This window comes from Helianthus annuus, chromosome 4 (assembly GCF_002127325.2).
Source record: "Helianthus annuus cultivar XRQ/B chromosome 4, HanXRQr2.0-SUNRISE, whole genome shotgun sequence".
NCBI lineage: Eukaryota > Viridiplantae > Streptophyta > Magnoliopsida > Asterales > Asteraceae > Helianthus > Helianthus annuus.
The window spans coordinates 12,736,176-12,761,436 of NC_035436.2; the positions used below are offsets into that span (position 1 = coordinate 12,736,176).

The following is a 25,261-nucleotide window of genomic DNA, read 5'->3' on the forward strand; positions in this document are numbered from 1 at the left end:
AGACTTGAGCTCCAACATCGTACGATCGAAAATAAAACAGAAATAAAATCTTTTTGGCTTTTATAAAGTTTATATTAAAACAAGCCTAAAATCTTTTTGGTATTTTTGAAATTAAAAGGAAACAATTTTAATATCCTTTGAGTGTTATCAAACGACATCACCGCTAATGTCGTGCTGATATGCACCAAACGACGAAACTGTTTAAAAGAAACATACTAAAAATTAAGCAGTAAATAAATATATACAGACATTCTTTTTGCGAGTTTCGAGGGTAAGAGAATCATATCAGTGTACGGTCATGCCAAAACACTCTTGTTGTTCAGTTAGTTAATATTAAGATAAGCATCCTATAACAATTATCGATATTGTTGTCCACTTAAGCTCAACTTATCAGATGTAATCATGGCGAGGGGATACGTTAAGGTATGATTTATACTTACCGACCGGTGTTCATCCACATCACGACACATTCCCGTATCAAGGTATGCACGAGAGTTCATCTTACCGGTGAGTATACCGATTATCATCTGTTTGACCGTATAAATTGTGAGATACTCACTTATTTTGATTTGAAAACAAGTCCTATGTGATATAATCACTTATTGATGAGGAACTTGATTTTCGTATGCAGGAGGGCACAGGTGCAAGTCCGTGAACAGGTCAGTACTTCCGTACAGCAGAGAGACGAACTTGACACCCGGATAAATGTGATATTTTTATCACTTATTTGTTTTGGACATGTGATTGTTTATCACTTATTGAGGTCGAATGCAGTATGCAATATGTACACGTATGTATAGTATCATGGAAGATCTAGACTTGCGTCCCCGTTATTTTTCGGTAAAAGATACAACCATGATACCCAGATGATAAGCAGCATAAAGACCGAATATCTCAGAACCTCGGCAATCTATCAAACGAAATTTCGGTACTGAGACCATATGCCAATGAATGGTTCCCACCTGGTCTTCAGTCGATTAAGATTTATATCACCCTGCACACTTTAAAATGATTGTGAGCCTACCGATACATCTTATATAGAGCTGCTTATCGTTTTGCATTTAAGGTTTAAAGAGGTTTGGATAGACCACTGATATACTATCATTTTCTCTTTTGCTCTCCAGGAAACTCATTTTTGTTTTTCTATTGTTTTTGTGTTTTTGAAATTTTTCGATGTTTTTGGATTTTCAGATTTTTGGATTTACTCCCCCTAAAATCAATAAACTAAGATAAATTTAAAAACACACAAAGATATTTACAAAAATGATTTTCCGATGTTGGTTTACTCTTGCTTGACCTTAATGCCGTTTACCAATAATAAGAAGTCAAATCTAGATTTGTCAAAAGCTTTGGTAAAAAGGTCGGCACGTTGGTCATCGGTGTGGACCTTAACAACATCGATTAGCCTTTTCTCAAAGCAATCACGTATGAAGTGATATTTGATTTCGATGTGTTTGGTCTTTGAATGCTGCACAGGATTTTTAGTGATATCTAAAGCAGCAGAATTATCAACGTAAATAGGAGTAGTTAGGAATTCAAAACCGTAGTCCCGCAATTGTTGTTGGATCCAAAGAACTTGTGAGCAACAACTTGAGGCAGCAATGTATTCAGCTTCGCATGTTGATGTAGCGACACACGTCTGCTTCTTGCACTGCCAGGTGACTAGGCGATTTCCTAAAAACTGACATCCAGCCGTTGTGGATTTGCCGTCGATTTTACATCCGCCAAAATCAGAATCACTGAATGCGACCAAGTCAAAGTTATTATCCCTAGGATACCACAGACCGGTGTCGGGGTAAGCCTTCAAATAACGAAAAATCCTTTTGACAGCTGCAAGATGTGAGGCCTTCGGGTTAACTTGATATCTGGCAAGTAGGCATGTTGGGTACATTATATCTGGCCTTGATGCTGTGAGGTACATAAGGGATCCGATCATCGCGCGATAGTATGAAGGGCTAACAGGTTCACCCTTCAAGTCAGGAGTTATTCCGTGATTAGTTGGCAGTGGGGTACCAATGGGCGTTGCATCGGACATCTGGAACCGGCTCAAGATGTCTCCAACATATTTAGTCTGATGGATGAATATCCCAGACTCCGTTTGTTGCACTTGTAGGCCCAAGAAGAAATTCATTTCCCCCATAGCACTCATCTCGAACTTATCCTGCATGATGCGCTCGAAATTCCTACACAAAACATCATTAGTAGAACCAAAAATAATATCATCAACATATACCTGTACCAGAAGAAGATCTCCATCTTGTTCTTTGATAAAGAGAGTACAATCGATAAGACCTCTTCGAAAACCGTTCTCCAGCAGATATGTAGATAAGGTTGCATACCAAGCTCGTGGCGCTTGATGAAGACCATAGAGAGCTTTGTTGAGCAACCAAACCCGATCGGGATGAACAGGATCTTCAAAACCTGGAGGCTGTTCGACATATACCTCTTCTTCAACCACACCATGTAGAAATGCACTTTTGACGTCCATCTGGTAAACTTTGAATCCTTTGAATGAGGCATAAGCCAGAAAGATCCGAATAGCTTCCAGACGTGCAACTGGTGCATAGACTTCGTTGTAGTCGATCCCCTCTATCTGACGAAAACCTTGAACGACTAGACGAGCTTTGTTCCGAATAACCACTCCACGGTCGTCTTTCTTGCATTTGAAGACCCATCGAGTGCCAATCTTCTTGTAGTTCTCAGGCTTTTCAACAAGCTTCCAAACACCCAGCTTGTGAAATTGCTGTAATTCTTCCTGCATGGCTTCAACCCAAGCACTATCTTTCAATGCTTCTTTCCACGACTTTGGTTCTTCTTGTGACACGTAACACGCGAAGGACCAGTCATTTTGTTGACCAGATTCTCTTATAGCTGAATACAAACCAGCATTCCGGTTGTTTTTCAGCTGATTACGCGTCTGCACACCGCGATGGACATCTCCTATTATGTTCTGCTGGGGATGGGTATCGTGAATCCTCATTTCAGGATTATCTGGCACACGAGCATTGATACCCAAATTATTCAGATTAAGATCAACAACCAACTCCACACCTGGAATGTGGGTAGAGGTGGATGCATTCCCTTCAGCAGTATCTACATTCTGCGTATGAGGTGTATCTACAGAAGCACCTTGAACAGGAGCAGCTGGAGCTGAAGATCCTTCGGCTGCATCATGATATTCATCATCTTCAGAAGAGTCATTATAGTCAGCAACATCTTCATAAACCTCATTTTGAACCATATTGTTGACTGACGAAGAAGCTTGAGGGTCAACCACAATAGGTCTAACCAAAGGCGAGACAGCAGCGTTGTCACTTTCCAACAACATCCGAGCCGCTGCTGATTCTTCGTCAAAGGTTGGCAGATTGAAGGAGTCAAATAGCCCATCATAATCGAACATCCACGGATCACCCGGAGCCCTAACAGGACTCGTGTACCTTTGAACCCTAACTTCGCTCCATAGCTCAATCTTTTTGGTAGCCAGATTCCAAACACGAAAATTCGGAGTTGCATATCCAAGGAAGAAACCCTCGATAGCTCTTGCACCAAACTTTCCATCTGGCTCAATCATAGTACACGGAGCACCAAACGGTTCAAGGTAAGAAAGATCCGGTTTCCTTTTCTGAAGGAGTTCGAAGCAAGTCTTGCCATGTCTCTTTACTGTAAGAACTCTGTTTAACGTGTCGCATGCAGCCGATACAGCCTCTCCCCAGAATTGAATAGGGAGTTCCGACTCTACTAACATTGTTCTTGCAGTTTCTATAATAGTTCGATTCTTCCTCTCAGCGACACCATTTTGTTGTGGAGTATAACGAGAGCTGTACTCATGAAGAATGCCTTTAGAAGTACAAAACTCATCCATAACTTGATTCTTGAATTCGGTACCATTGTCGCTTCGGATCCTTTTCACTTTCAACGTATAGAGATTTTCCAACATTGTAAGAAGATCCTTGAGGATGCCAGGAGTTTCACTCTTGTGTGCCATAAAAGATACCCAAGAAAATCTAGAGTAGTCATCAGTAACTACTAAACAATAAGCATCACCAAACGTTGTCTTGTGCTTCATAGGTCCAAAAAGGTCCATATGAAGACGTTCGAGAGGCATGCTGACAGTGTTGATTTTCTTCAAAGGGTGAGACTTCTTTGTTTGCTTCCCCTTTTGGCACGAGACACAGATATCTTGCAAATGAAAACTTCTTACAGGCACACCATTCACAAGATTATTTTTCACCAAATGGTTCATCTTTCTCAAGTGAATGTGTCCCATTCTTCTGTGCCAAGATATAGACTCCTTTTCTGTGGCTTTTGAGACAAAGCAAGTGACTTGTGCAGATGTAGTAATCGCCTGGCTCATGTCGAGAATATAAAGATCATTAACTCTCGGAGCCGATAAGAGAATCCATTCTTGTGGAATTTTGAATCCAGGCTTCAGCACATAACAGCCAGCATCATCAAAAATCACTGAGAACTTTTTATCGCAGATTTGCGACACACTGAGAAGATTGTGATCAATTTGCTTCACATAATTGATCTTATCAAAGCACACGATACCATTGGAGATACTTCCTTCTCCAGTGATGTACCCACCTTTATCACCCGCAAAGGCAACATACCCTCCTCTAATATTTCTCACGTCATACAGGAGCCGTAAGTCGCCAGTCATGTGCCTGGATGCTCCACTATCAACAATCCAATGACTATTAATAGTTCCTCCTAGAACATCCTGCACATGTCATTCGAACACATTAGTTGAGGATGGGGACCCAAGCCTTAGTGGTCTTGGGTCGTCCCTGAGCATCTCGAATAATGAGCTCGATTTGCTGATGGTTTTCAAACACATTTACTCCCCCTGAACTAGCACCCCTTTTAGGTCTCCTAGCTTGTTTTTGTTTACCAGATTGTGTATTATGTACAGTTTCTGATTTTAAAGGTTGTGACAAACTAGGTTTCCTTTTAACTGTTTTGACTTCAGATTTCAAAGCCTTTTCAACAGTTTTAATGTTATGACGTCGTTGTTTTGTTTCTTGTTCCTTAACAGTTCGTTTATCATGTTTTGGAGGAACAGGACGACGTTGTGGGTGAGACTGTTCAGATGGGGCTCGCTCAACGAAATTTGGTTTGGGCAAGTTGGTGCAATCCTTAATGATGTGCCCAACCTTCCCACATTTGAAACAAGTTCTCCTTTCAACAAACTTAGGAGAGCTTGATCGACTGACAGATGTTGAACCTGTAGAACCTGAGGTACTTGCTCGTTCATCACACCCATTTGTATGTTGGGTGTAATTGTTATCACTGTTACGTTTCAAAATTTTGACTTGTTGCACAAAATCATTGTTTGATTTGTTTTCAAAAGTCTCAATTTTATCAGTACCTTTTGATGCTACAAATTTAACATCTTTTCCTTTCTTCATGTAACGAGCTCCTTTTGATTCAACTTTAGCCTTTGGCTTTGGAGCTCGTTGAGGTTGTTTACCCTTAGAAGCAGTAGGTTGTCGAGTGGTTGGAGATTTTTGATTACCAAACTGTTTCCTAATCTCAGCCTTAGGAATTGGATCACATTGTGTTACCACAATTCCCGGAAGTGTTTTTCCCAAAAATTTGTTTGTATTGTCTTCAAAGACTTTGTCAATCAAAGATTTATTTACATTTTTAATTGGAAAAACATGATCTGAGTAGATTTTATTATCTCCAACCAAAGTGTACAACACATTACTGCTTTTAACAGTAGACACACCTGTTTTATCAACTTTGACAGGATCAATCACTTGCTCCTTAACAGATGGAACATCAGGAGTATCAGGATCACAAAGGATGTGATTCTCTGGTGGAATGACTACTCCTTTCATCTTGCTAAGTGATTTATCCTGATCACCTACATCCAATTCCGGTTCATCATCCGATGACTCACAGTCCTCGATGATTGGAGGACTTTGTTTCACGGATGTTGAAGCTTCCTGTTGCTTTGTGGATGTATTTTCAGAATTCTCCGGTTTGAACCCTAGGCCAGTAGAAAATTCCTCAAAGTTCAAAGGCACACTGGGTTCATACCGAGGCATTTCTTCTTCATCAGGCATCTTGGTATAGTTGCTCATCAAAGGAGGTGGACATGCCTTATACCCAACTCCTTTCACGTTCCCTTTCAGTTGTTGAACGTCAATTATGTGATCAAGCACAAATTGGGAGTTAGAATAACTATCCAATTTCTGTTTGATCGCATCATGCTTGCATTGGGCAATGGCTAATTGCTTCTTAGTTTCTTCCACAAGGTTAATGTATTCGTTTATACTTACTTGTTTGTGGTAAACTACTTTGTTAACCTCGGACACATTTTTCTTTAATGTTTCTATTACAGATTTAAATTCTTTTTCATTCCGGGTTAAAGCCATGTTTGCCTCTTGGCATTTTGACAGTTCAATAACCAAATTCTGATTATGACTATGAAGCTTTTCTGATTCAAGCTTCATATCTGCACATGATTTACAAATACTAGGAGCAGGAGGTTCAGAAGTTACCTGACTAGTAGAGGCTGAACCATTTGCCATAAAGGCAGTTTGAAAAGAAAAAGCTCCATCTTCAGAAAACAGTTTTTCCATTTCCGTTGATGTAGCAGCAGCCTTCCTAATCAGAATTGATTTCTGACATTTAAGCTCATCAGCTTCATTCAGAAGATCCTGAATATCTTCACCTTCTTCCTCCTCATCAGGCTCTGAGTGATTATCCCCAGAAACAGAGCCTTCTTCATCTGAACTTCCAGAATAACCAGAACTGTCATCACTTCCAGAAGATTCTTCTTTATGAACCTGCTCGATGACTTTAGCGTACAAAGCAGTTCCATTTCCCTGATCACCTTCACCAAACTGCACTGACCAGTCACAGCCTTCATCAGCTTGAACAGCCAAAGCCCGATTGTGATTTGCAGTTCCAGGCTGTCCCTGATTGTTGTTCACTGCCACCATCCTCCGTTCACGGTTTTCTTGTTGGGCATTCACATTCGTCTGGTTTCTGAAAGGATTGTGATTGCCGTGTTTTGTTGGTCGAGTGCACTCACGTGTAAAGTGCCCTTTCTCGCCACAGTTAAAGCACGTGACGGCATTAATATCAAACCCATACTTCGTGTTTTTCTTTCCTTCCAACGAAGTTCTTCCAGTTCGTGCCATGAAATCTTTTGCCCTTCTAACCGCACTAGCAAAAGCCCATTTAATATCCATCAACTCCATTTCTTCCTTGTCGATCTGATCATAATCTTCATTGGTCATGTTGATGTTTCCAAGCTGACCAGCTACCAAACCACAGTATGCACTGACCATGGTGTTGATAATCTCCATATGTTCTTTAGCAACTTCAATGCTAAGGTGTGAGAGATTTGAGTTGTCGACTCGGATTGTGTGATGACTTTGGGATTGAGGTTGAGGATTGCTTGTATAGTGAGCTTGCTGTTGTTGTTGTTGAGGTTGTGGTTGTGGCTGTGTTGGAACAGGAATGTAAGACCTCGGATCGAATTGAGGTTGTGGTGGAGCAGCTGTTGATTGAGGAAATGGAAATGAACTTGAACTTGTATTGGACACAAATGCAGTCTGCAGCTTAGGTTGCTGTTGCTGAGCTGCAGCGGATCTTGCCAAAGCATCGAATCCTGGAAGATACATTTCTGTATTCTGAGGAGCTGGAGCACGCCTTGCTTTCCTAATTTCTTCATCATTTTTATGTTCCAGCTTCTGAATGAACTCGTAGATGTTGATTTCATCTAGAGCTTTAGTATGCTTCAACAACTCAATAAACGAACTCCATTTTGGGGGTAGGGCGTCAGCAAACCTATTCACCATGTCTTGTTGAGTAGCTGCCACCCCATAAGCACACATTTCACTAATCAAATGATAGAAACGTGTGGTCATATCATTCAGAGTCTCGTTTTCCAAAAACTGAAAGGATTCAAACTCTTTCTTCAACAAATCATGCCGAGATTTTCGAGCAGCTGCATTGCCTTCTCCTCTAGCAACTAAGGCATCCCACAATGCTTTCGTGGTCTTGCAATATGAAAACTGATGGTAGATGTCTTTGTTGAGTGCTTGAGTAAGTGTGGCATAGGCCTTTTTCTCCAATTCATAAGCCTTCTTGTCATTTTCAAGCATGTTGGCGTAACCTTCTGAAGTGGATGCTCTACTTTCAAGGCTTTCATTGAATGCATTGACAAAACACATCCAAAGGTCGGTGCTTTGTCCTTGAACATATGTGTGAAAGCGGCCTTTCCATGACGGAAAGTCGTTCATGTGGTTCAGCTTTGGTGGACGATTGTTACTGCCTGTTTCACTCTCACTAATCAGAAGATTCTGAAGACTTTGACTTTGATTGGATACCAAAGCCCATTGACATGAACTTATTGACTGTTGTTGTTTAGGTATGGCACTCGTCATATATTCAGCCATCGACATCTGTTTCAGATCTGGTTGTGGATCCGTACTCCAATCCCAAGGACTTGTACAACTCATTTTGATCAAAAATTAACAAATAACCTACACACCACAAACTGTTAACAACAAACAGACAACAATCTGAAAGATACAATCTGATCGAAAGATCAAGACTTGTTCGAAGGATCAACAGTGATCGAAAGATTACTGTTGAGTTTCGAGCAAAGTCTTCGAAAGATTCTTAATGAAAGATCCTTATCTTTCGACTGATTATCACGAAAGATTCACAGTTCGAAAGATCTATATCTTTCGAATACTGATCTCGAAAGATTCACAATGAAAGATCCTTATCTTTCGAGATGAATCCTTATCTTTCGGACAACCAACTTTCAAAAAGATTCCAACTACGAAGGATACTTCTCAGACTTCGAAAGACTACTCGAAGGATGCTAATCTTTCGAGCTGTCTCCAATCGAAAGATGATCTTTCGAAATCGAAAGATATCCTTCGAAAGCTTACTGACACACTGACACGAAAGGACAGGTTGGTGAGAAAGGTGATAGGTTGGTGAGGTACTTTCGGCTGAAAGGATGGTCTGCCAACTACTTTTCACCAAACAATTTGACTTTCAAAAATTTTACCAAAATAGGCAACCTTATCCTCAAGTTCAGTCACCGGAGACAAACCGGAAGTATGGCCGGAAAGTTCAAAGTTTCACAAAAATGATTTTTATGTTACCCAAACCGACCCCGAACACTCCCGATAGGTTTAGTAGCCGTTTTTCAGTTTCAAAATGCAAGGAAACTACCAAAAACGAGTGCTAAACCAAGTGTCCAAACACACCAAAGAACTCGAACAAACCGGTTTTAAACAAGGTAAAGAGCGAGGCTCTGATACCACTTGTAGGTCCCTTTTCTCGGAGGATCGAGAACAACCTAAACCTTGTTATACTAACCCACTAGCGAGTGCGGAATCCAAGCTAGTAGGCAAACCGGGATGAAGCAAGAACAAACACAAGAACACACAAAGATCACCGATTAATACCACTGTATTAATACGTATGAAGGTTTACGGTTACAAGCACAATGTTTACAATCTGTTTGCAAACTCTCTAAAGTGTGTGTGTGTGTGTGTTTTTCAGCAGAGTTTCTCTAACTCTCTATGTGTGCATCTATCTAACACTAACACACTGCATGAGTATATATACCCATACACAGCAGGTCCTTTCCGAAGGATCCGATAGATGGTCCGAAGGATCATCTATCGATGACAACAAGCTCGAATGATCAACATGTACCTCGAAGGATCATCCTTCGAGGACTAATGGTCGAACCATATCTTTCGAGCACCCCGAAGGATCAACAGTATCCTTCGAGGCTATCCTTCGAGACAGACACTTATCTTTCTAACTGTTTGACCAAGTCAATTCGGAGGATGGTTGACTTAGTCAACTTACAGACTTAGGACATCGTTTACATACAGACCGAATACAGACAAAGTACAGACACAAGTGCACCAACACAAATCTGTCAAGTGGAATGAGTTCTTACCTCGATTCGAACCAAAATCGGACCTGCATCTGTTTCAATTGTTCAAAATCGAACTCCATTGAAGAAAAAATTGCTTAGATGAAGCGAATTTAGGGATAGGGTTTGTATTTTTGTTGTTGCATCTGATGAAAGATGAAGAGGGAAGGGTGTTAAATGTTAAAAAAACCAAACTTAATAAAACCTAATTCCTACCTACGTTCATCATAATGCCTTTCGCTAATTTACATATCGTTCCCAAACTTATAAATTTTTATATAAAACGAATAAAATTAATTCTATATTATTATATATATCAATTTACATCATGGTTTTGCGCCAGTCACTTTTTTAAAATTGATGTTTTAGCCACTTCAGTTTCTTTTCTTTAATTTCTATCCTTCTGTATCTATTTTGCAACATTATTATATATATCAATTTACATATTCTTTACTTTCTATCTTTGCAACATTGCATAACATATACAACTAGAAGGAGCATCCACCGCGTTGCGGTCGGGGTTCAACTTCATATCAGACGTTTGAGTAACCCAGTTTTAGAAAGTAAAATACATCAACCAAGGTAGGGTCTAAGAAGAGTAAGATGTCGATAGTCTTATCTCTACACCGTAAAAATAAAGAGTCTGCTTCCAGTGAGACCCCGCTCGATAGTATTTTTGCATTAAGTCTTGGACATAAGGCACAAAACACTCAGCAATTCGGACAAAACCAATTAGTGCATGTACCCCCTATCTTTCGGCTATCAACGTCACCACATGATGCATGATTAACCATCTCTCGCTTTTTAACATTATTTTTACGAAATTAGTAAAATAACGGAAATTAACAAACCCATGGTTGTTTCTTCAAAACAACCATACATATTTCAATACAAATGGTACAAACAATAATGCAAACACATATTACTACTTATTATTATAAATAATGCTTTGTACAACCATTGAATGCACAAAACACCAACATAGCATGGTGTACAACCTTTAATGCAACAAAATGTTGGAAATTAGAATATTATATAATTATATATTGGTTAGAAACAACATAACATTTACCACATATACATTTATAAGTTGAGGGAACATTTCATAACATATACAATTATGCATTCGTACTTTTCTGTTGAACCAACCTATTTTTAATTTAATTTTACTTTCAGTTTAAAATTACGCTTTCGTCATTCGTTTAAAATTACGTTTTTGCCCACAGCTCAAAATAAAACTATAATTTTGCCCCTAGCTCAAAATTACGCTTTTGCCCTCGGGTCAAAAACTCATTTTTAATTTTCTTCCCAGTTTAAAATTACGATTTTGCCCTCCGTTTAAAATTACGTTTTTGCCCCCAGTTCAAAATCAAATGTTGTTTTTTCTTCTAGCTCAAAATTACAATTCTGCCCTCAGCTCAAAATTACGTTTTTACCCACAGTTCAAGTATTTCAAGTTAAGGGAATAGTGCCAGGCAAGCTGCCTGGTACTTCCCTATTGGACCAACCCATTTTTTTATTTTATTCCTAGTTTAAAATTACGCTTTCGTACTTCGTTTAAAATTACGTTTTTGCCCCCAGCTCAAAATAAAATTATAATTTTGCCCCTAGCTCAAAATTACGCTTTTGCCCTCGGTTCAAAAACTCATTTTTAATTTTGTTCCCAATTTAAAATTACGGTTTCGCCCTCCATTTAAAATTACGTTTTTGCCCCCAATTCAAAATAAAATGTTGTTTTTCCTCTAGCTCAAAATTACGATTCTGCCTTCAGCTCAAAATTGAGTTTTTGCCCACAGTTCAAAATAAAATTATGTTTTCCCCTAGCTCAAAATTATGATTTTACTCTCAATTTAAAATTATAATTTCGCCTCCAGTCAAAATATAATTACGATTTTACCCTCTGTACAGACATACATGCTATGAGAGAGAAATATTCAGCTTATTGCCCCGCAACGCGGGCGGGGCAAAAACTAGTTTATATAAATTTGTAAAGTTATACATAAAAAGTCCAATCCGATTAATCCCTAGGCGGTACCTCACCGTCCGACTAGCGCATAGCGTCTAATGATTCTTACAATACTAGGCTCGGGAATCGAACTGGCAACCTCACACATGGCCTAGTTCAAATCTTTCATTGCCTATATCCACCTCAAAATGACACAAGTGAGAAAGTGAATTAGGTGGAGTCCTACCACTAGGCCACGAGTGGAGAGACATAGTCTGACATTGTCTTAATCCCATTATTCTTGGTTGATTCATAAAATAAACTATTTTTATAAATATATGCCTAACATATCGAATCATCGACGTCTGACCCGACCTGACCCGAATCGAATCACCGATGTCCGACCCGAACATATCACCTCGAAACAACGCGATAGAAATTTTTTTTTAGGTCTGGTACCTTCCGACCCCCGGTGGAAATTTTCAAGCTTCGCCACTGGCTTTATGGTTATATAACTTTACGTATTTTGACATATAGCCCCTCTATCTTTCACTAGTTTTTATTTATTCCTAAAGAGTAAACTGCCATTTTGGTCCCTGTGGTTTGGTCACTTTTGCCACTTTAGTCCAAAACTCAAACGTTTTGCATCTGGGTCCCTGTGGTTTCAGTTTTAGTGCCATTTTGGTCCAAAAATGAAATCAGGTCATATTTGTCTTATAAAATCCTGCTATTTTGTCATTTTCCACAGCGGCAAAATGATCATTTCATTTTTATAAATAAATACCATATTTTATAAGACAAATATGACCTGATTTCCCCTTGAGGAAAGTGACAAAATTGCAAGATTTTATAAGACAAATATGACCTGATTTCATTTTTGGACCAAAATGGCAATAAAACTGAAACCACAGGGACCCAGATGCAAAAATTTTAAGTTTTGGACTAAAGTGGCAAAAGTGACCAAACCACAGGGACCAAAATAGCAGTTTACTCATTCCTAAAACTTGTAAAACTTACATAAAAAAGTGTAAAATTAATGAGTACATGTTAACATTTAACCCCCATTATTTTCACTAGTTTACATTTGGTCATTAAGTTTATAAATCTTTACATAAAAAATATTTTTTTTTAATTTGTTTTGCAGTACATTCACCGTACCCGTATCTTGATTTTTGAGTTTTGCCGTTCCCCGTATCCGTATCGTCCCCGTACCCGTTTCCGTGTTAATTTTTTTTGAACGGCTGAAAAGGAACCGCGTGAATGTCGGGCCGGGTTCCGTGCTACATAGGATCTCATTTATGTCCACTTATATTGATTTTGAAATTACCGGTCACCTTCCAGGGTTTACTTGGACTAATTCAGCGTCAATAAGTTTATTTGTTCATTCAAAGATCTCATTTATATCCACATATATTGATTTTGAAATTACTGGGCACCTTCAAGAGTTTACTTGACTAATTCAGCGTCAATAAATGTGGGATTTGACTTATGTGTTTACGTGACTTTGCCTTTACATGGAATATAAATACTTGGAATACAAATGCTGGAATATAAATGTAATTTATCTTGTAAATTACAATCAATAGACAATTTTTACTCAACCAATATGACTCCTAGACTTTCGTTTTCTAGTTTCTCTTGTTGTCACATGTGCCTTCTTGTTGTTCTAGCCTTGTTTTGTTCATGCTCATCCAAACAAAACTCTGAACATGTATTATGCATTGACGCCGAGAGACAAGCACTTCTCCGGTTCAAGCATGGCTTGACTGATGAAACTCATCGACTTGCATCCTGGGTTGCCGAGAACAAAGATTGTTGCAACTGGTATGGGATTACTTGTGATAATTCTACAGGTCATGTTCATCGGGTTCATCTTCCTGGACATGGTGGTCATTGTCCTGCTTATTCAGTTAGTTACTTCACTGAAAAAGAATACACAGACGCATCAAAACAGAGATTGAAAGGGGATATAAGTAGATCCTTGTTGGACCTAAAGCAACTCAAGCATTTGGACTTGAGTTGCAATGATTTTAGAGGGATCCAGGTTCCTAAATTCATTGGTTCTCTTCCAAACCTTAAATATCTTAACCTTTCGAATTCCAAATTTGGTGGAACTATCCCTCCACAACTAGGGAATCTTTCAAACTTGAACGTCCTTTGTCTTGGAAGTTTTCACGAATTCAACGAGGAATCAACAAGCGTGATGAATATGCAGTGGTTGTCTGGTCTCGGTATGTTGCATCACCTGGATATGAGTGGTGTGGACCTTAGCGAGGCAGTTGATTGGCTTCAGGTGATCAATACCCTTCCTTCTTTGGTTGAACTACATTTATCTAGTTGTGCACTCTCAGATATTCATCCATATGTTCATCGTCTTAATCTAACGTCCCTTTCCTTACTTGATCTTTCTGGTAACTATTTTTATATATCCGTGCCGCCACAGTGGATATCTAGTATGACCAGTCTGGTTTCTTTAGATTTAAGTATGAGCTTTCTTGGCCCTCTTCCTAGCTTCCGCAATTTGACATCTCTTGAATTTCTTTATCTGAATGGTAACAATTTGATGAACTCCTCATTAGTATTAGAAGAATTGTCCAATAGTAACCTCATCTCATTAGGTATTAGTTCTTGTGGTATTTCAAGTTCACTTATCGATTCACTTCACAACTTAACCTCTCTTCTTAGCCTTGACCTTTCATACAATCAACTCACCAGGATAATACCTAAATCATTAGGTAACCTTTGTAATATAAGAGAGATTGATTTGTCACGTAATAGTTTTGGTAATATTACTCTAACATATCTTCTTAAAAGTTTTCTTGAATGCAAATCACCTACCTTAGAGTCATTGTCCTTGCGTGGGAACTATATAGATAGTATAATTCCTCTTACTATAGGACAATTATCTCTTCTAAGGATGTTAGATATTAGTCTAAACCAAGTTTCTGGTCCCATACCATACTCAATGGAGCGGTTATCTTCATTGGAGGTGTTGGATCTTTCAGATAACCGCATAAACGGCAGCCTTCCCAATTGGATTGGACGACTATCGTCATTGAAGGAGTTAATTCTTTCAAATAACCAACTAGATGGCAGCCTTCCTGATAGCCTTGGTCAACTTTCAAAGTTGAATTCTTTAGGTTTTTCTAACAATTCGTTGACGGGTGTTGTGACAAAATCTCACTTTGCAAAACTAGTGAGCTTGAATTATCTAGATGGAGCAGGAAACAACTTAACTTTCAGACCGCAAGTTGAAAGCTGGATTCCCGCTTTCCAGTTGCGGGAACTTTATTTGAACTCTTGGGTTTTAGGGCCTGACTTTCCATTGTGGTTGCAATCACAAAAGAAATTAACGGAACTGGACGTAAGTAACACACACATTTCATCACCCATGCCGGAGTCATTTGTTGATTCATTTCCCAATCTTGCTTACTTAGATATGTCAGAAAATCGCATCCAAGGAAATATAACGTTGTTGGTTATCCCTGCAACACTTGAGGAAGTCAACTTAAGCTTCAATGAATTGCTAGGATCCCTACAACATTTATTGTGTTCCAATGGTGTCACAAAAATAAAGTTTCTTAACTTGGGAAATAATAATTTGTCTGGCGTCATTCCAGACTGCTGGGAAAAGTGGCTGAGTTTAGGAGTCTTAAACTTGGAGAATAACAATTTGTCTGGTGAGATTCCAAGAACATTGGGTTCTATACCTTCCTTAGAATTCTTAAGCATGCGCGGGAATAAGATCTCAGGACGTTTACCGTCTTCTCTTATGAAATTGATGAAATTAAAGGTCCTTCAACTTGGCAGAAATGAACTTACTGGGAGAATTCCAACATGGATTGGGACAAAACTCACTCTTTTGAGATTACTCAACTTTAGAGCTAACAATTTGGACGGAAGTATTCCTCATGAGATATGTTATCTTAAAGATGTTCAAATCTTGGATCTTGCTCATAATAATCTTGATGGAAATATTCCAAGTTGTTTTAACAACTTTAGCATCCTTTCCGGCATAGAAGCTACCCCAAGGGATCTTTTTGCTTTCAACTTTGGCCGTGGACCAGCTTATACTATTATTGGTGATTCATTGGTGACAAAGGGACGAGAAGACACATATAACACCATTCTTGGACTAGTGATGTTGCTGGACCTTTCGAGTAACAATCTCGTTGGGCATATTCCAAGTGAACTAACATCTCTGACAGAGTTAAGATCATTGAATTTATCAAGAAATCATTTGACCGGAAGGATCCCAGAGAAGATTGGTGGCATGAAGTCACTTGAATCATTTGATTTATCATTGAACAATCTTTATGGGGAACTTCCCATTAGCTTGTCAATGCTGAATTTCTTGAGTAGCTTCAACGTGTCCTACAACAATTTCAGTGGAAGAATTCCAACGAGTACTCAGCTCCAAAGCATGAAAGAGTCCAGCTTCTTAGGTAACAAACTTTGTGGAGCTCCACTAACTCAAAATAAAGGTTGTGTACCTCGTACTTCAACAACTGATACAAGCCGAGAAGAAAAAGAAGACGGCGGAGGAGATTGGGGGTTAATTATTAGCATAGTGGTTGGTTTTGTTACTGGATTTTGGATAATTTTGGGTCCATTGATAGTGAAGAGATCATGGAGGATAGCATATTTTAATTTCTTAAGTAGATGGAGCTATATGGTTTATAATGTTACGCGTAAGTATTGTTGTCACATGTTTTCTAAGTGATGAAAAAGAGTGGAGATGATGTAATAGGTTTCATGTTATAAGTCATAATAACGTTGTATACTTGTATTTAATAAAGTTTTAAGCTTGTATTCTGGAGAATATACAATGTTGTCTTGGTTGCTTTAGTAAAACCATATAACCAGTGAAGGTTTTATTTATTTATTCTTTTTCTAAATAACTAAAACACAAAGCCCTTTGAAAACATCTACTGTTTCCCTCTTTCATCCAAAGTAATAATATTGCTTTGTTTAAAGTTCGTAAAGGTTTCTTTGCTAAACCATATGTTTGGTTATCACGCTTAAAAATGACATAATACACTAGGGCTGGCAATAGGTAACCTGCTAAGACACATACAATAAAACTAATTACACATTAGCCAAAGGCGTGGTTTCACACTTTCGCTAAATACTCACAATTGTTCATAGGGTGTTAATGAAAACCTTGCAAGATATTTGATCATTTTAATCAATTCTTATAAGAGTTACCAAACATAAAATGATTCCTAAAAATTATGGTAAATATCATTATAAGTTAATGTTGAACAAATATGTTTTCAGTATACTGAGCGGGATGAAGTCGAATGCTTAGACTTGAATGAAAAACAATAAATATGTTCGTATAAGTTTTGCATCTGGCAGTTCAATTTCCATGAGTTTAACGTGAATGATGATCTTTTCGCAAATGATTCTGTTGAGCTGTTGAAACAGAGCGGTATCGATTTTAAGAAAAATAACGAAAACGGAATCGATGCGCGTAGATTTGGCGAGTTGTTGATATCTTCAGGGATTGTGCTGAATGATAGTGTGTATTGGGTAACATTTCACAGTGGATATGATTTCGGATATTTGTTGAAAGTGTTAACATGTCAGAATCTGCCTGATACGCAATCTGGATTTTTTAGTTTGATTAATATGTATTTTCCCACCATTTTCGATATTAAACATCTGATGAAGTTCCGCAACAGTCTTCATGGTGGGTTGAATAAGTTAGCTGAGTTATTGGAAGTCGAAAGGATTGGTGTTTGTCATCAAGCGGGTTCGGATAGTCTGCTTACCGCGTGTACTTTCAGGAAGTTGAAGGATAATTTCTTCAGCGGCTCGTTGGAGAAGTATGCTGGTGTCTTGTATGGTTTATGTAGGTCCCTCGGAGGATGAGGTCAAACCTTAACCTTGTTATGTGAAACACACTAGCAAGTGCGGAATCCAAGCTAGAGTGCAAACCGAGATGAAACAAGCACAAACACAAGACACACAATATTCACCGATTAACACCACTTGTATTAATACGTATGAAAGGTTCGGTTACAAGCTCAATGTCTACAAATCTGTTTTGCAAACTCTCTAAGTGTGTGTGTGTTCTCTGTGAAGTGTCTATCCTTATCTCTCTTGTCTCTAATGAAGTGAACACACTACATGGGTATTATATACCCAACACTGATCGTCTGGTCGAAGGATCAGATAGGCTGATCGAAGGATCATCTATCGATCTGAAACTTATCGAAGGATCTACATATACCTCGAAGGATGATCTATCGAGGTCCATTATCATCCAACGAAGGTTCATCTTTCGAGCTCATCGAAGGATCTAAACTATCCTTCGATGAGTCATCCTTCGACATAGACATGTTACAATCATGTTCTAACTGTTTGGCCAAGTCAAACCAGGAGGATGGTTGACTTGGTCAAACTTACAGGACTAACAAAGGACATCGTCTAATATCATACAGAATAAAGACAAAGTACAGACACAAGTGCACCAACAAACTCCCCCTTGGCTGTAGCTTTGTCTTGATCTTCGTGTTTTCAAGTCTCTGACGTCCTTTCAAGTCTTCAATGTCGGAGGATCTTCAAAGTCTTCACGTCTTGAAAGCAGAAAGTGTATCAACAAACTACCCGTAACATGTAGGAAGTGTGTTGACAAACTCCCCCTTAACATAAGCTCCCCCTTGAGTTATGCTCGTGAATAACTTGATCTTTATAGCTTGAGATCCTTGTGGTGTTGATGATGGTCAGCGGCAACTCGATCATCTTCATCATTTGAGAGCCTTCACGTCGTGTCTTCATTCCGAAGCTTGTCATCGACCATGTTCTCCTTGCCTTTAGAATCTGCACATGCAAGAAATCTAAACGCGTAATGAGAACAACTGCTTGGAATATAGTTTATATAAACAAATGACACACGAATGACCATGTCACAATCAAACACCGTCCGACATCGTACGATCGAAAATAAAATAGAAATAAAATCTTTTTGGCTTTTATAAAGTTTATATTAAAACACACCTAAAATCTTTTTGGTATTTTTGAATTTTTCGAATGTAAAGACTGAAAGCAGTAAATAAATATATACAGACATTCTTTTTGCGAGTTTCGAGGGTAAGAGAATCATATCAGTGTACGGTCATGCCAAAGTGCTCTTGTTGTTCAGTTAGTTAACATTAAGATAAGCATCCTATAACAATTATCGGTATTGTTGTCCACTTAAGCTCAACTTATCAGATGTAATCATGGCGAGGAGATACGTTAAGGTATGATTTATACTTACCGACCGGTGTTCATCCACATCACGACACATTCCCGTATCAAGGTATGCACGAGGGTTCATCTTACCGGTGAGTATACCGATTATCATCTGTTTGACCGTATATGATGTGAGATTCTCACTTATTTTGATTTGAAAACAAGCCCTATGTGATAGAATCACTTATTGATGAGGAACTTGATTTTCGATGCATGAGGGCACAGGAGTAAGTCCGTGAACAGGTCAGTACTTCCGTACAGCAGAGAGACGAACTTGACTCCCGGATAAATGTGATATATTATCACTTATTTGATATGGACATGTGATTGTTGATCACTTATGAGGTCGAATGCAGTATGTACACGTATGTATAGTATCATGGAAGATCTAGACTTGCGTCCCCGTTATTTTTTCGGTAAAAGATACAACCATGATACCCAGATGATAAGTAGCATAAAGACCGAATATCTCATAACCTCGGCAATCTATCAAACGAAATTTCGGTACTAAGACCGTATGCCAATGAATGGTTCCCACCTGGTCTTCAGTCGATTTAAGTTTATATCACCCTGCACACTTTAAAATGATTGTGAGCCTACCGATACATCTTATATAGAGTTGCTTATCGTTTTTCATTTAAGGTTTCAAGAGGTTTGGATAGACCACTGATGTACTATCATTTTCTCTTTTGCTCGCCAGGAAACTCATTTTTGTTTTTCTATTGTTTTTGTGTTTTTGAAATTTTTCGATGTTTTTGGATTTTCAGATTTTTGGATTTACTCCCCCTAAAATCAATAAACTAAGATAAGATTTAAAAACACAAAGGTATTTACAAAAATGATTTTCCGATGTTGGTTTTACTCTTGTTTTACCTCAATGTCGTTTACCAAAATTAAGTTTTAATCAGAAAAGATTTATTGAATTTTGGAAAAATCAGTTGGCACGTCGGTAAGCGGTGCGGACCATGACAACATTGACGAGTGTCATAGTGAAACAATCACGTGTAAGGTGATATTCGAGATCAACGTGTCAGGCCAAAGAGTGTTGTATGAGATGATATAATTCATAAAGCAGCTTAAAAATCAACAAGTATAGGAGAGATTAGAAATTTAAAAACCGTATCCTGCAACTGTTTCGTGCATTGCAAGGAATCTGAGCACTCTCCCAAACTGGATATCCACCTGGTGTGGACTTCAAAGTCGATTTTGTAGCTACTGAAAAATCTCTTCACAGCGACACGATCAAAAACCTTTGGTTCCGGCTGGTCTTCCACATTGCACCAGCGAAGGTCTTTGACTTTCCCTTTCAGAAATGGTGTGCGGATATTCAATCCATGCCAAGGCTTCTGCACACATTTCATTGTATTCTTTCCTGAGGACCCGATCAAAAACCATAACAACCAAATTTTGGCACGTTCTTCATTTGGTCGAATTTTGCAACTTCATTCAAACACATTCTTTCATCAGACATTTTTGTCTTCTTTTCTTTTTCCCTCTCTCCACCAATGGCAACAACATTCTCCTAGTTTGTAACAATATTTCGGAGCCTTATGTCGCCAATCTTGTGTATGGACGCTCCACTATCAACAATCCTAAGACTATCAATAGTTCCTCCTGGAACATCCTGCACACTCATTCAGAGATTAGTTGGAGAGGGGGACCCAAGCCTTCACAGACTTGGGTCGTCCGTCATCATCGAGAATTGTAACATCCATTTCCCGATGATTCGGAATTGATGTAACTCCCCCTGAAACAGTTACCGGTTTTGGTATCCAAATCTGTTTCTGTTTTTCATGTTTAACATCCGATTTAACAGATTTTGTTTGGATGACCTCCGGTTTTAAAACCTTTTCAGCTTCTTTTCTTTGTTTCTTTTTCTGTTTCTTTTCTCGTTGTTTAACAAGACGAGGGTCCTGTTTTGGTGAAACGGATCGTTTATGGTAATTGTTACCATGGGGGGCATCAACTTTTGACTTTCCCTTGGTGAGATATGGACAATTCTTAATGATGTGTCCATACTCACAGCATTCAAAGCATGATCTCCGCTCAACAAACCTCGGAGTATCATAACTGCAATAGCTGGATGATGAACTTCGTGATCTTGAGGTACTTGGTCCTACATCACAACCGTTTGTTTGTTGTGTATAGTTGTTTTGACTGTTTCTTTTCAAAATTTTACTTTGTTTAACAGAATCCTTGTTGGATTTGTTTTCAAACGTATCAATTTTATCAGTCCCTCTTGATTTCACGAGGTTTATCTTCCGAACCTTTTTCTTGTTTTCGCCCTGTTTGCCTTTTCCATTCTCTTGGGCGGCATGATTTTGTTCACAGGGATCATCAACCTTTGCTTTCAACTTATGAAGATATGGACAATTCCGAATTATGTGTCCAATTGTACCACATTCAAAACATGATCTTCGTTCAACAATCCCCGAAGTATCATGTGATCGTCTTGCCGATGATGAACTTTGTGATCCCGAGGTACTAGGTTTTGAACAGTCTGGTTCATTTCTTTTCAACACTGTTGCTTGTTTAACAAAATCTAAGTTAGATTTGTTCTCAAAAGTTTCGATTTTGTCCGTTCCCTTAGATTTCACAAAGTTCACATTCGTGTTTTTCTTTTGATTCGGCTTCCTTTGAGCTTGAGTCGTTGATTTTCCTTTGGGTTTGGCATGATTTTGCTGTTTTTGCACTGTTGGTAATTTCTTATTGCCAAATTGTTTTCGAATTTCGGCCTTTGGAATAGGAGGACATTGTGTTACTGTAACACGAGATCCTGTCTTTCCCAAAAACTTACTTGTCGAATTTTCAAAGACTTTACTTATTAAAGATTGATTAACATTCTTAATAGGAAAATCTTTGTCTGAATAGATTTTATCATCACCAACAAGAGTGTACAGCAAATTCACATTCTCCGACTCTTTTACAGACGATGACTCTATTGCAACAGTCTTAGCGGGTTTTGCAGGAGGATCACATAGAATGTAATTCTCGAGAGGTATGTCCCCATCTTTGACTTCCGCATCAGACTTTGCTGGGACAGCATCATCAGATTCATCATCAGAAGAATCAGCATCCTCAGTAATGATTGGAGGATCCTGATTCAGTTCAGCAGAAGACACACATGTATCTGCTGATACATCTGAATCGGATGATACCTCTTTCTTATATCCGAGTCCTGTTGCAAACTCCTTTACATCTAGAGGAACAGATGGTTCAAAGAACACTCTATCCTCCTCGTCAGGCATTGCATCATAATTGTGTCTCACTGGTGGTGGAACTTTCTTGTAGCCTATGCATGTGACATCCCGTTTTTCTTTCTGAACGTCAATGATGTGATCCAACACATAGCTAGAGCTCAAATAACTGTCTAGCTTAAGCTGGATCGCTTCACTTTCAGTTTTGACACAAGCCATCTCCTTTTGCATTATCTCAAGGCGAGATATATACAAATTAATGTCAGTTTGTAGTTTGTTTTCTGGAAACCATTTTAGTTAATTCGGTTTTATCTTTCTTCAAGTTCTCAATTACAGACTTAAACTCTTTTTCATGGTTCTCATAAAACATGTTGGCTTTAGTGCATTTTGAAAGATCCACGGTCAACTTCTGGTTGTGGATAAACGTCACATCATATTTCTCTTGCAAAACTTCGTGTTTGCTTTGCAATTCACACCACTTGGCATTCAATGAAACATGTTTGTCTTGCAAGTCAAACAAACTAGCTTGTAAAGCATCATGTTTGCCTTGCAACTCAGACATGTTTGCTTCTAAATCAGCACACTTAACTCTTAAGCTAGCACAATTATCACAATCTACAGCAGTGGGTTCATCGACACATACCTGACTGGAATCACTCTCAGGTGTTGGCCTTTCTGCATCAGAATTTATAACCTCACTTGATGATTCACATTCAGATCCATCCTCGCTTGAACTTGAAGTTGGATCACCCTCAACAGAAGTTGAAACCTCTTCATCTGAACTACTGTTATGTTCAGAACTGTCATTTCCTCCCGAGGATTCACCATTGCTGACATCTTTGACAATTTCAGCATACAATGCTGTTTTTGTCTGACTACTGTTCCTTGGATCAGGAGATGATGGTGCTTCAGTAGAAAGATGACATTGTGAGGCAACTGGTGGTAATGGATTTCCATACAAGTCTGTGGTGAGAGCTGGCTTAGGAACTTGTATCGGATTGCCATATAAATCTGTTGTCATTTTCGGTTCACTTTGCTTTTGATTAGTAACCGATGCCCATTGTTCTGCCGTAATTCGAGGTGGTGTGGGAGATTCGGCCCATGAGGGAGATAAACTTGTATTTGTATATTTTCCCCCATCCGGAGCCGGTGTACCCCACCATGAAGGAGTTGAACCTGTACTTGTGTATTTTCCACTATCTGGAGCCGGAGTTCCCCACCAACTCGGATTCATGTTGGATAAGAAAAATGAAGTCTATATGAATATCTCGAAAGGTGACAGCCAGCCGAAGGATCCCTTGATCGAAAGACAAGACAACACAAACTTGTTAAATCTAAACAGACCAAGATCGAAAGATACTACTTGTTCGAAGGATCAACAGTGTTCGAAAGATCACTGTTGAATTTCGAACAATGTTTTCGAAAGATTCTCCAAACGAAGGATCCTTATCTTTCGAATAAGAAACTGTAGATTAAAAGATATATCCTTCGAAAAGATTCCTTGGATCGAAAGATAATTCACAGACTTCGAAGGATGTTCGAAGGATGATTATCTGTCGAACCTCCTTTGATCGAAAGATGATCTTTCGACTTCGAAGGATATCTTTCGATGTGAACTGACACAGCTGACACAAAGGTGACAGGTTGGTGAAAAGGTGATGGGTTGGTAGAGATCTTTCGGCAGAAAGGTATGGTCAGACCATACTTTTTCACCAACTCAGATTTGACTAATAAAATATTGCTTAAAATGGAAAGATCTTATCCAGAAACCGGTTACCGGAGTAAGCCGGAATTTTGGCCGGAAATCACCAAGTTTCTTAAAAACAAGTTTTAAGTTACCCAACCCGTTCTTTAACACACCCGGTTAGTTTAGAACACGTTTTTACGTCAAGAAATGCGAGAAAAACACTAAAAACGGGTGCTAAACCATGTGTTCAAACACTCCAAAGTCTTGTAAAAACTCGGTTTTAAGAAGGAAAAGAGCCAAAGCTCTGATACCACTTGTAGGTCCCTCGGAGGATGAGGTCAAACCTTAACCTTGTTATGTGAAACACACTAGCAAGTGCGGAATCCAAGCTAGAGTGCAAACCGAGATGAAACAAGCACAAACACAAGACACACAATATTCACCGATTAACACCACTTGTATTAATACGTATGAAAGGTTCGGTTACAAGCTCAATGTCTACAAATCTGTTTTGCAAACTCTCTAAGTGTGTGTGTGTTCTCTGTGAAGTGTCTATCCTTATCTCTCTTGTCTCTAATGAAGTGAACACACTACATGGGTATATATACCCAACACTGATCGTCTGGTCGAAGGATCAGATAGGCTGATCGAAGGATCATCTATCGATCTGGAACTTATCGAAGGATCTACATATACCTCGAAGGATGATCTATCGAGGTCCATCATCATCCAACGAAGGTTCATCTTTCGAGCTCATCGAAGGATCTAAACTATCCTTCGATGAGTCATCCTTCGACATAGACATGTTACAATCATGTTCTAACTGTTTGGCCAAGTCAAACCAGGAGGATGGTTGACTTGGTCAAACTTACAGGACTAACAAAGGACATCGTCTAATATCATACAGAATAAAGACAAAGTACAGACACAAGTGCACCAAGAGTTTAGGTGTCGATAATTGACGACAATGGTAGAGGAAATAAGCAACAATTTGTTAAAAAAGATATCGATATGTTGGTTTTGTTTGTTCCCTGTTTGCGATATATTCATGGTTTACATTTTTTTATGATCTAATACTAATAAAAGAGTAACTTTAATGCCACATGGCATTTTCTTATATCAAAGGATTTCACCAAAATGCCATATGGCAATTTATCATGCTACCTCAACCATATAATAAATAATAATAAATTAATATAAAGACTATTAAATGATTGAAGTTAATATATATTAGAAATAATCTTATATTCATGAATATA

The 25,261-nt window shown here is 38.6% G+C and overlaps 1 protein-coding gene across 1 annotated transcript; it reads left to right on the plus strand.

The window, feature by feature from the left end:
• Positions 1–13,482: 13,482 nt before the first annotated feature.
• LOC110932937 (receptor-like protein EIX2) lies at positions 13,483–25,072 on the plus strand. The gene is made up of 3 exons (XM_022176189.2): positions 13,483–16,551; positions 17,223–17,733; positions 24,951–25,072. Exons 1-3 carry the CDS (start codon positions 13,483–13,485, stop codon positions 24,962–24,964), a joined length of 3,594 nt encoding a protein of 1,197 aa, XP_022031881.1. The 3' UTR covers positions 24,965–25,072.
• The last annotated feature ends 189 nt before the right edge of the window (positions 25,073–25,261 follow it).